Source organism: Emys orbicularis, chromosome 1 (genome assembly GCF_028017835.1).
Source record: "Emys orbicularis isolate rEmyOrb1 chromosome 1, rEmyOrb1.hap1, whole genome shotgun sequence".
In the NCBI taxonomy this organism is placed as follows: domain Eukaryota; kingdom Metazoa; phylum Chordata; order Testudines; family Emydidae; genus Emys; species Emys orbicularis.
In genome coordinates, this window is record NC_088683.1 from 69,433,626 (window position 1) to 69,446,823 (window position 13,198).

At 42.5% G+C, this 13,198-nt stretch overlaps 1 protein-coding gene across 1 annotated transcript in view; it reads right to left on the reverse strand.

The window, feature by feature from the left end:
* BEST3 (bestrophin 3) overlaps nucleotides 1-12,976 on the reverse strand; it is a 33,151-nt gene extending 20,175 nt beyond the window's left edge. The window contains exons 1-3 of the mRNA XM_065416059.1: nucleotides 12,825-12,976; nucleotides 9,959-10,053; nucleotides 9,157-9,390 (exon numbers count right to left, since the gene is read on the reverse strand). Of these exons, the coding sequence (XP_065272131.1) occupies nucleotides 9,157-9,390; nucleotides 9,959-10,053; nucleotides 12,825-12,976 (481 nt within the window). The remainder of the gene's footprint in view (nucleotides 1-9,156; nucleotides 9,391-9,958; nucleotides 10,054-12,824) is intronic.
* Nucleotides 12,977-13,198: the final 222 nt, after the last annotated feature.

Below are 13,198 nucleotides of genomic sequence, written 5' to 3' on the forward strand. Positions count from 1 at the left end.
ATATTGTGCTTTTCTGAAATCAGTCATTGACTGCCTCCACGCATTCTGCTGTGCTCTGTCAGCGTGGGAGGACATCTGTAGTTCTGTAAACATGTCATCACGTGTCCTACGCTTTCTCTTTCTAATCTTCACTAGCCTCTGTGAAGGAGAAACATTTGCAGCTGGTGGAGGAGAAGGGAGAGGTGGTTAAAAAAGACACATTTTAGAGAACAATGGGTACTCTCTTTCACGTTAAATTTTGCTGTTCACATTACACAGCACATGTGCTTTCGTTACAAGGTCGCATTTTTCCTCTTATATTGAGGGCCTGCCGGTTTGGTGTGAGAGATCACTCACGCAGTGCCAGGCCACAGATTTCAGCTTGCAGGCAGCCATGGTAAGACACAGTCTTTTGGCTTTTTTAACCTTCTTAACATGTGGGAATGGTTTCAAACAGTAGTGCTCTCATTTCCCATACCAAGCACCCGTTGGGTTGGCCATTTAAAATGGGTTTGCAGTGTAAAAGGAGGGGCTGCCGTTTCAGTGTTAACATGCAGCACAAACACAACTAACTCCCCTCCCCCACACACCCAATTCTCTGGGATGATCACTTCACCCCTCCCCCCCACCGCGTGGCTAACAGCGGGGAATATTTCTGTTCAGCAGAGCAGGAACGGGCACCTCTGAATGTCCCTTCCCCTTAATAAAATTGCCCCATTTCAACCAGGTGACCGTGAATGATATCACTTTCCTGAGGATAACAAAGAGCGATAAGGAATGGATGTTGTCTGCATGCCAGCAAACACCGGGACCATACGCTGCCATGTTTTGTTATGCAATGATTCCAGACTACGTGCTACTGGCCTGGCGTGGTAAAGTGTCCTACCATGGCGGACGGGATAAGGCAGCCCTCCCCAGAAACCTTTTGCAAAGGCTTTGGGAGTACATGAAGGATTGCTTTCTGGAGATGTCCCTGGAGGATTTCCGCTCCATCCCCATACACGTTAACAGACTTTTCCAGTAGCTGTACTGGCCGCGATTGCCAGGGCAAATTAATCATTAATCATTAAACACGCTTGCTTTTAAACCATGTGTAATATTTACAAAGGTACACTCACCAGAGGTCCCCTGTGTGCCCTCAGGGTCTTCGGTGAGTTTGGGGGTTACTGGTTCCAGGTCCAGGGTGACAAACATATCCTGGCTGTTAGGGAAACCGGTTTCTCCGCTTCCTTGCGGCTGTGAGCTATCTACATTTTCTCCATCCTCCTCTTCCGAACCCTCTTCCCTGTGTGTTTCTCCAGTGAGGGAGTCATAGCACACGGTTGGGGTAGTGGTGGCTGCACCCCCTAGAATGGCATGCAGCTCCGCGTAGAAGCGACATGTTTGCGGCTCAGCCCCGGACCTTCCGTTTGCTTCTCTGGCTTTGTGGTAGGCTTGCCTTAGCTCCTTAATTTTCACGCGGCACTGCTGTGCGTCCCTGTTATGGCCTCTGTCCTTCATGGCCTTGGAGACCTTTTCTAATATTTTGCCATTTCGTTTACTGCTTCGGAGTTCAGCCAGCACTGATTCATCTCCCCATATGGCGAGCAGATCCCGTACCTCCCATTCTGTCCATGCTGGAGCTCTTTTGCGATCCTGGGACTCCATCACGGTTACCTGTGCTGATGAGCTCTGCGTGGTCACCTGTGCTCTCCACGCTGAGCAAACAGGAAATGAAATTCAAACGTTCGCGGGGCTTTTCCTGTCTACCTGGCCAGTGCATCTGAGTTGAGAGTGCTGTCCAGAGCGGTCACAATGAAGCATTGTGGGATAGCTCCTGGAGGCCAATAACGTCGAATTCCGTCCACACTACCCCAATTCCGACCCCCTAAGGCCGATTTTATCGCTAATCCCCTCGTCGGAGGTGGAGTAAAGAAACCGGTTTAAAGGGCCCTTTAAGTCGAAAGAAAGGGCTTCGTCGTGTGAACGTGTCCAGGCTTAATTCGATTTAACGCGGCTAAAGTCGACCTAAACTCGTAGTGTAGACCAGGCCTAAGACAATCACTAACAGGACAGGCATTTGGTAACCTGGCAATACAGGAGATAGCAAAGAGCTGTGCCCTAGTCTATAAAAGTCATGTGGTTACAGTATTTTGGGTAAACTTATAAATATAATCAGTATTTTGGCAATCTTAAAATGCAGAGATATTTGAAGGAGTGACTGGTTAAATATGCCATCATGAGGTTTATTGTTTCTCAGTGATTTCCATATAAAATCTTCTTAGTTGAAATCAAAATGATGGTTTTTCAGACTTTAAATGCTGCAAATTCAATCTGGAATTTGAAAATCAAGCTGTATTTTTTTCTTGACTCTCACTAGTAATACAGATTTTGCAATCAGATCTTCATTTCCAATTTTCCTAATGGTACATGAATCAACACAGAATAAAAAGAAATGAGATACTAAAAACTTAGTTATGTATGTAAAGTAAGATGATAAGATAGGAGTAGCTGTGTTGAATAAGAACATGACATTTTAAAGTAGTGTTTTGCTGGGCATAACTGCACGTTAAATTTCTTTTACAGTTACTGTAATAAAATGCAAAGAACAGTAATATTACAGCTATGTATTGAAAAGGTGTCTAGAACACGTGCTACTGATTTTGATGAGTAAAAAGGAAAAGTATCCGATATCCTCAAGTGAGTCAACAAAGTGAGAGTTCAACAGAAAGATGCAGCACTTTTGAAATGTTCTGCCAGTTAACAACAGAATACAGCGAGACTTTTAAAAAGTGTCTGTGCAGTTCTGCTGCCAGTTTTAGTGATTATAATAATAAAAAAGCAGCGATAGCCAAAAAAATCTGATGGCACAATCATGGAAGCTGCTGTAACGTTTTATAGAGCTTTTGATTTTCTGCTGGCCCTGCTTGCCGCTACAAGATAATGAAAAAGATGTTTCAATCAGTAGGGATAGAGACTAACATACAGACCCATAGAGTTTAAGGCCAGAAGGGAACAGTATGATCATCTAGTCCAGAGGTGGGCAAACTACGGCCCGCGGGACCATCCTGCCCGGCCTCTGAGCTCCCGGCTGGGAAAGCTAGCTCCTGGCCCCTCCCATGCTGTCCTCCCTCCCCCGCAGCCTTGTCTGGCCTGCCGCTCCTGTCGGGCAGCGTGGGCAGTGTGGCTGGCTGAGGTGGGGCTGCGAGCTTCTGCTGCTCTGAGCAGCATGGTAAGGGGGCGAGAGGTTGGATAAGGGGCAGGGGGTCTCCGGGGGCAGTCAGGGGACAGGGAGAAGGGGGGCTTGAATAGGGGATGGGATCCTGGGGGCGGTTGGGCGGGAGTCCCAGGAGGGGGCGGACAGGGGACAAGGAGCAGGGGGGGTTGGATGGGTTGGAGATTCTGACGGGGGCAGTCAGGGGGCGGGAAGTGGGAGGGGGCAGATAGGGAGCAGGGGTGAGGCTGTTCGGGCACAGCCTTCCCTACCTGGCACTCGATACAGTTTCGCAATGCCAATGTGGCCCTCGGGCCAAAAAGTTTGCCCACCCCTGACATCCTGGATATCACAGGCTACCTACATCACCCAGCACACACACACGAAACCCAACAACCGCAATTAGACCAAAGTGTTACAGACCACTGGAGACTAGACTATTATGTGCCACAGCCATTATTTTTAAAGTTAAGATATTTATGCTTATATCCATTAATGATTAAACAGTTTGTCTGAGGGACATTAATGGCAGGGAGCATTGTCCTTATCACTGAATGCACTGGATTGCTACAGTATGAGCATGTTTAATCATTGATGAAGGTTATGGTGAAACAAGCCTCCAAGTAGTCCCAAACTAGTTATTTTCATTACAGTGATAAAGGAAATACTTTCTGTTCAATCAATAACTAGGGAGGGTGTAAAACATCAACTATTAAAGGTAAACATTTGTAAATTGGCAGGACTAGGTAACTTGCACCCAAGAGTATTAAAAGAATTGGCTGAGGAGCTCATGAACCATTAATACTGATTTTTAGCAAATCTTGGAATACTGGGACAGTTCCAGAAGACTGGAAAAAAACTAATGTTGTGCCAATATTTTAAAGAGTAAACAGGATGACCCAGGTAACTATAGGCCAGTTAAGCTGATATTAGGGTTGCCAGTAGTTCCGTATTATAAGGGATATCCCTTATTTAAATAAAAAATTGCCTTCCCTTACTACTAAATCAGTATGGGACACCTTTTATCCCATATTTCAACCAGGGAAGTAGTGCCGCTGGAGTGGTCTGGAGTGTCACTCTGGCACCTGAAATCCAGGATGGAGTGGTGCTCCAACGGTTGGCAACTTGACCTGGTGCACGGAGTCACAACGCCACTCAAATTTAGTCCAGTTGCCCCTTTGTCTCTGGACCCCCTCTGACAACTGCCCCTCCCATTGAAATCTGAAATAGTGCCCCTGCTGGCTGCAGTGAAGCCTCCTTCTGCTGCTGCCTTCCTCCAGGCCATACCATTCGTGCAGCCCCCATCCCCGGCAGTGTACAGTGCTGCTACAGGCAGAGGCCAACAACTGCAGTCTGACTCAGCTCCTGGCACCCACATGGAACATGAATAGGAGCCACAGCGGCTGCCTGGCCTAGCGTGCCCTGCGTTCTCTGCAGTACCCAGAGCTGGAGAGCCCGGGCTCCAGACCAAGCCCAGAAGCCTACACAGCAATGAAACAACCCCACAGCCCGAGCCCCGTGAGCCTGAGTCGGCTGGCATGGGCCTGCCCTGGGTGTCTAGTTGTGTGTAGACATACCCTCAGAGGCCCTCGGAGGGATGGGGAGGAGAAGAGACTTGCCCCAGAAGCTCAATTCAAGACTGGGACGTCTGAGGTCTGTCCCGTATTTTTGAAGTACAGTGTTGGCATCAATAGCAATTCTGGGTAAAAGCATGGAAAGATGTATGTGATGCAATCAGTAAAGAATTAAAGGATGATAGCATAATTAATGTCAATCAACATGGTATTATGGAAAATAGTTTTTTTCAAATAAACAGTGTAATTTTTTTGAGAAGAAAAGTTTGGTGGATAAAGGTAACTGTATTGATATCATAGACTTCTGTAAGGCATTTGACTTAGTCTTGTGTGACAGTCTGTTGAAAAATTAGGAAAATCATGGGTGGTGCGTGAACACCCCATTCAGGGAGGCTATCCCCTTGCCCCGCTCCTTCTGCCCAAAGCCCACTCCCACTCCACCCCTCTCCCGCCCTCCCCCTGCTCTCGTCCACTGGGGCTAAAGGAGCCCTGAGTCCCCCACCACGGCTGGAGGAGGCCCATCTGAGCCCTGGCCTGCCCACCTGAGCCACCCCGGTTCGTTCGCCTGAGCCACCCCGAGCCCTGGTCGGTCAGAGGAGCCCTGAGTCCCACTTTGGCCCAGTCTGGGGCCATGGCAGGGAGCATTAGTGGAGGTTTGGGGAGGCTTAGCCTCCCCCAGCCTCCGTGATGCACCACCCATGAGCAAAATCCATACAAAATCATTGTAGCCCATATTAAATGGATTAAAAACTAGCTAACTGATATATGTCAAAAAGTATTGTAAATGGGGAATTATCATTCAGTGGGGATGTTTATAGTTGGGTCTGTTTTTGGTCCAAAACTATTCAATATCTTTATCAATGCTTTGGAAGAAAATAAAAAATCAAAGCTGGTAAATAATGGTGGGTACAGGTAAATTATACAGAGTGATCTAGATCACTTGTTGAGGTGCCCTCATTTGAACAACATGCATTTTAACACACTGAAATGCAAGGTCAGACATCTAGGAACGAAGACTGTAGATCTTACAAGTTGGGATACAGTATTCTGAAATGCAGTGACATGGAAAAGGACTTGAGGGTCATGGTAACTGACTGAACATGAGCTCCCAGGGTGATGCTGTAGCTAAGAGAGAAAACTCGATTCTTGGATACATAAGCAGGGGAATATCAACTAGGAGGAGGGCGGGCGTATTACCTATGTCTGTGGCATTAGTGAAACCATTACTGGAATATTGTGTCCACAATTCAAAAAGGATCTTGAAAAATTGGAAAGAGTTCAACAAAGAGCTACAAGAATGATTTGAGATTTGGAAAATTCACCTTACTGTGAGAGATTTAAGAAGCTTAGTCTATGTAATTTATCCAAGAGAAGGTTAAGAGGTGACTTACTTGTACTCTACAAGCACCTCGGTGGGGAAGGGATTTCTTTGGCTCTTTACTCAAGCAGAAAAAGGCATAATGTGAGCCAATGTCTGGAAGCTGAACTCAGACAAATTCAGACTAGAAATAAGATGCAAATTTTTATCAGTGAGGGTGACTAAGCATTGGAACAATTTACTTAGGAACATGGAGGATTCTCCATCACTTGCAGTCTTTAGATCTTTCTAAAAGGTACACTAGAGCTCAAACAGAAGTTATGGGCTTGAGGCAGGAATCACTGGATGAGATTCTATGGCCTGTGTTATGTAGGAGGTCAGAGTAGATGATCATAATGGTCCCTTCTGGCCTTAAAATCTAATCTATGAATTTATGAAATATGCTTGCAGGAAAAGCAAATGTGTAGCAATATTTTTGCTTTAACAATTTTCAGTTTGACAGCGAGGTGAAAAAATGGCACAAGTGGCTTCCATAATTACTGATGCTCTTTAAGGGTCAGATTCTGCCACCATTGATTATACTGAATGCAGGATCAACAAGTACTCTGTTCCATAAAGCCATAGCTAACTGTGAATGGGACTAATTATGGAGTATTGTATTTTACTCAACATGAGAAAGATGAGCAGAATCTCACCTCAAGTGTTCAGTACTGTAGCTGCGAAATATTTGAGGGATAAGATATATTCAGATGTATCATGACAGGTTTCAGAGTAGCAGCCGTGTTATGCATATGCATCCGAAGAAGTGGGTTGTAGCCCACGAAAGCTTATGCTCTAATAAATTTGTTAGTCTCTAAGGTGCCACAAGTACTCCTGTTATTTTTTCAGATGTATCATGTTGATTATATTGTCATGACTTGTTCAGGGACACTATGGTAGAATATTTTCTCCACCTGTTAAGAAACACCAATCTACAGCAATGTATGTACAGTACTCATACACTGTATCTTTAAGAACAGGCTGTCTTTAGCAAAGAGAGGCAGAGGTGGGTTAGCTTGCAGGAATTGCTGTAATTTTCCTGTGTGTATTCAGAGTAGTTGGCTAGGAGGAATGACAAAAGCTTCACTGACCCCTCAGGCTCAGGTAAACAACTTGCTGTTGAAAAATGCTAGGAAAAGGATTTCAAAATTCAACATAATTTTGGAAAAAGGAAGACATCAACCTGAGCTGGCTCTGTCAATAAGAAAGATGTAATCGGCTGGGAGTTTTTTCTTAAATATTCTAAAACTCTCATGTGTATATAAACAGCATATTTTAACATAGCATAACATCAATAACTTACTGTTGTTTCCCAAAATAATACAGTTTACAAGACACCATAGAAAGAACACAGGAGTTGCCCTGTCGGAATAGACCAATCATCATCTAGTCTGCTATCTTGTCTCTGACAACAGCCAATTCCAAATACTTCAGAAGAAGGTATAAGACCACACCATGCACTTAACTGTGCAGCAGGGAGGTTGGAAAGGGAATTTATTTTGGCTTAGCTAGCGACCAGCTTCTGCCTTGAAGCATGTGTATGCTCCTTGGTAGACATTGGGATAATACATGTTCTTAGGGGTGGGGGGGGGGGGGGGGAGGGAAACCCATTTCTTATGAGGTGTAGTGGTGGTCATGGGAACTAAGTCACCGGAACATTAGAAAAGGGCATTTCCTAAGAGAAGGGATAAAAGATGCCATCTCATTATTCCGTGCACCACACAAAAATGACAATACCTATTGGGCTGGCCTGTTTGCTTATAAATGATGTTGTATGCTACCAGGCAACAGATCCAGGTACCATTCCCAAAGTCAGTTTCCAGGGTGGATTGATTTAAATCAAACAGACTAAAATCATGGTTTAAACCATGATTTTAATCTTGTTTAGTGTTTGGAATTTTTAGTTATTTTCCTAAAGAAGGGTTAATTCTCACTGGTTGGTAACCATTAAATTGTGTTGATTTGCAATTAAATATAGCATTTACAACAAATGTGGTACTTCTTTTTGCTAAAGAGGAGAATACACTATATCTGTACACATTTATTTATTAATTTTTTTATTATGTTAGAAAATGGTGAATGGTGCATTTTTTATTTACTGGATGATGATTGTTTACTCATGATTTGTGTCAATCTCAATTTTGATGGATATTAGAATTAAAAAAAATTTGGTTAGTTAAATAAAACTGCCTTAAATGTGCTGGATACATAAGGGGAAAAAAGTTTAACAAAACATATTTTGCATTTAAAACTAACTAATTCAGTGACATTAACTGATTTTTTATGGTCACCATGTCCTTCAAGATTTTAGAACTAGTAGATCTCCTCCTCTCACACCTCATTTTTAGTCATAGATTGGAAGAGAAAATCAAGCTTTCCTGTTATTTTGGCTCCCAACTGGTTCCTTAGTGTTGAATGAACTAGTTAATCAACTGTACTAGTTGAATAAACTGAAATGAAGATGTCAAAAGCTTTAGCAGTTCAACAAACTCTGGTTCCAGGTACTTCCACCAGTGACTTCCACCACTTCAGTGGTTTGACTTTCTTTGAAACTTTGGCAGCAAGGATGTAATATTTAATATTATTCATTTAACTGAATTTAAATGATTTTATTAGATTATAGTAAGTTTAGGCCTTAACATAGGTTGTAAGAATTTCAAATTTAATTGTAAATTCGGTTGTTTTAAAAATAAACTCATATTTAATTTAAATAAAAAAATCTTTTTAAAATTTTTGTAAAAATTTTTTTTTTTTTAAATTCACTCTGTCATCCTCTCACTCCCCTGGCTGAGAAAGGCTGAGTGCAGAGGAGATGTAGCATGCTCAGTCATAAGGGCCTCATCTTGTTCTAAAATGGACCTAGATAAAGAATTTAGCAATGGTGGACTCTTAAGAGCATTTTATGTAATCCTTCTCTGACAGTGGGTGGCTTTGACATGGGGCGGTCTGACAGGGATAAGGGGTTAAAGAGAAGAAAATACAAGGCAGCTCTCCAACATCCCCATCTGTAGTCAAAAGGGCAGAGCTTATTGGGGAAAGGAAATTGACAATACCTGCTTCTACCACATGGTCCATGGTTGGAAATCTTTTGTATACAGCTGTGCTCACTGAGCGGAAGATGATCAGGGAAGTTAAATTCACATAACGCATTAGAGTTCTCCTAAGTAAGCGCCCGTATTCATCTCTTCCCTGAATGCTGCTAGAGATCAAGAACATAAGTCTGTCTGGCCACGGCAGATTCACAAACTGGTTCCACCAGCGGTTCACCACCAAAGTAACGTAGAATCCTGCATGTTAAAAAAGTATATCAACATCACTGTTCTTGCTGCAAAACTGACATACACTCAGATCCTCTAATGTTGAGTTTTAGTTCATTCTGTAGGATGTTATCTAGGCTGTAAGGTAACTTCATTTGCCAGAATAATTGTTATAAAATATGCACAATATGATACAGTTAAAGCCAATTATTAAGTAGCTATTACATTCCAAAGGCCGAATCCTGCAAGGTTCTAAGTGCCTCATGCAAGATGTTGAGCACTCACAACGCCCATTCACTGAAATGGGAGTGAAGGGTACTCACTTCACAGGATCAGGCTCAGATAGTTATTTAAACAAACACAGTTAGTGAATAAAAACTTAAATCTTCCAATAGTGAAGTAATAATTCAAGCATATGTGGTGTTGACTTGACAAAAGCAAATTGACTTTAAGGCAACCTTAATGGATGGCAGTGGTTTTATTGTGAGACAGATTTCCAACATGCCTTTCAGCTCTGAAATACTTCCATGCATTGCCATTTGTGACATCCTAATGGAGGCAGCTTTGTGGATTCTTTCCATAGGTACGCTGTACTTACCAAGCACAAAGGTGACTGGGATTTGTTCAGCATATTTGTCACAGTAAATTGATAATTTTTCAAAGAACCGTTTTTGGTTTCCTGTAAGAAAAAATCTGTAGCAAAAATAAAATGTATATATCCCTTTGTAATACTGCTGCACACCTCAGATATAAAGTGAAGACATTTAAGTATAAATAACCAGATAACTGAAACTAGGAGTGATCTTGGCTAATGTGCACAGATGAATCTTTAAGGAGTTAAATTGATGAACATTTAGGGTGTTAATATTTGTAGCATGTAATAAGGGAGCTGACAGGTGGAGGAATATTATTCGCTAGTCATAAAATATTTCTCATTACTGAAGTGACAAAAACCACTTGTGCTATTCACCTGTAGCATGCCACCTAACACAAATCAATGGTCTTGGTGCAAACTACTTCAGCAAATGTATTTTTGTCCCATTTTTCAACTGGACTACTTAATAAAAGTGATCTGATCAGATCTTCTGAAACTGGAAAGGGGCACTAATCTGTACTTGCTGTTTTGTGAAAACTCTACTCTTTCCACATCAGGGGGTATATCTCATTTACTACTAAGAAATTTGTCTTGGCCATAAGTTAAAATGCACAAAAAATCAAATATATTTAAACTAAGGCAACTATAAGCCGTATGGCAGAAAAAAGAATGGAGCACAGTGTAGAATGATAGCTAATGAAATACAACATTCTTAAACATAAGCAATTATTTTATTTATATATAAAATCTTACAGTTATCTTATCCCATATAAAAGATATACATGGCAAATATTTGGGGTTGTTTTACATTTGTAAAATAAAATCTGCTGTTCATATAGAATGCTTTCCACAGTGTACAGTGAATAAAGGGGAGAGTTTTTATGTACAGTTTTAAAGTAAGAATAGATTTTTTTTTAAATGAAAGGTTTTTGTTGTTGTTTCTTTACATGCCAATGATTTAGTCTTGCTACCAGCTATACCGTGCTGTATGCCTCTATATCTTGGAAGAGTAGTGATTGCCCATATAGACAAAGTAAGTCCAAAGAACTTGTTTTACATGGAAAAAAAAATGTTGAGCTCCAATTCTAGTTCTAAAGAGGGACTGAAAAGTAATTTGAAGTCATCCCACTTATTTTATCAGTGAAAGTCTTCATTCCATTAAGAAATTTTGTCTTCACCGAGGTGAGATTTACCATGGGCAGAGGACTAGCATGAGACATACACCTAGGATGACCAGACGTCCCGATAAAATCGGGACCGTCCCGATTTTTAGCTGTTTGTCCTGCGTCCCGACCGATCTCTGGTTGGGACGCAATTTGTCCCGATATTTCACTCCGCCGGCAGTTTGTGGGTTTTTTTGCTTTGCGGGCAGCACTCGGCTTTTTTTTTTTTTTTTTTGCCCTCCCCCCCCGGTGTCCCAATATTTTCTTCCTCTCATCTGGTCACCCTACATACACCCCGCTTAAGTCACACTTGAGGAATTAATTGGGACTTAAGTGTCACATAGGTCTTGTGCTGGCCTTTTGCACAGGGATAAATTTCACCCTGACTTACACACTGATCCTGCAAGGTGCTGCTGTTGAGACTCTCCTGTGAGGTAGTAAGGGAGGGATCCACAGAAGAACTTAGGTGCCTAAATCCCAGACTTAAGGCTTGTCTACACGTACAGCTCTGCAGTGGTGCAGTGCGCTGCTGTAGTGGTTAATGAAGACGCTACTTATGCCGATAGGAGAGCGTCTCCCATCGGTGTAGGTACTCCACCTCCCAGAGAGGTATGTCGACGGGAGAAGCTGTCTATGCCTGGGGTTAGGATGGCATTACTATGTCACTCAGGGGTGCAGCAGCATCACCAACTCCTTCTTCAGCTGTTTTGTGTAGAGCGAGTCAGGTGCCTTAAGAAATGCCTTAAGTTAGGCACCTAGGCTGTCTGACTGCAGGGGGAAGATGCCCATTTGTGAATCACTAAGCAAAAATAGGCACTTCCCTGCAGCCCAGACTTAGGTTCCTACCTTGAGGGGATGGGCAGGACTTAGCACACACCCCTTTTATCAGCATTTCCCATTGGCTAACTCAGGCGACTCCTGGCATAGTGTGTGAGCTTTTGTGGATCACATTCTTAAGCACCTATCTCTCTCCATTTATTGTATAGGGATCCTGGTTGCCTAACTCGGCTTTGTGGATCAGAGTGGTGCTCCTGGATTTTCTAGGTGCCTACAAGTAAGGTGCCATGGCTCTCAGCATTGCAATACCTAGGTCTCTTAATGGATCCCGACTTGAGTGCCTCCAATTTCTACTGAGTAGATGCTTGGCACCTTGCGAGATTGGGCTCTTAAAAACTATGGGCTCTTATTGCAGTCCTTACTCAGGCAAACCTCAACTTTCCATTTCCTGAGAAGGGGCTACATAACTGGACCATAAAATAATCACCTTTCAGCATTTCCTATTAAATTGCCATCTATTAACAGGTGATGACATAGACGCATAAGTATGACAATGTCTAGACTTCGCAGTTCAAAACAGGTCATTTAGTCAGTGCAGAGTTAGAGTGGCAAAAACCATGTAATGACATAGGAGTCCTGCAGATGTTTATATGGCATAACATTTTTGGAAGATGACATATACACAACAATCATCAGCTAGCATGCGGCTAAAATTAGAATCACTTGAAGATGATGGTTAAATAGTAATTTAACATTCCAAAAATCATGTGAGATATAAATGACATTAAAAAGGTCTAAGCAAAAGGTCATGTTATTTAGTACAAAATCAGTCATCAGCCAAAGGATTTGAAGTGAGACAGTGCCTTTTACATAGCATTTGATTCTGGTTAAGAAGGAGACATGAATATGTCACATGGAAACACATGTACCTGTACAACACACTTATTGCTGTGTAAAGACTAGCAAAGGCAATAAATTCCCTGTACAGCAATTTGTAGATGCTGCCTTTCCACTTGAGGAGTAATCTGTGAAATCCAAAGAAGGTGGCATTTGCTACTTTACTGGAGTAAGTGACTGTCATTGTCTTGGCAGGTTGTTTCTAGAAAAGTAAAAACAAGCAAGAAATTGACAGTGTTTTAGAGTGAATCTTAACTCATATATATATATAGCTATAGTTAGCAGTGTATTTGTGACCTGCAGATTGGATTACTGCAACGGGGTTACTCTTGAAGACCATCCAGAAGCTCCAGCCAGGGCAGATGTACCTTCCCGTCTGCCTGCTTGGCAGCGTCAGCTACTGGAG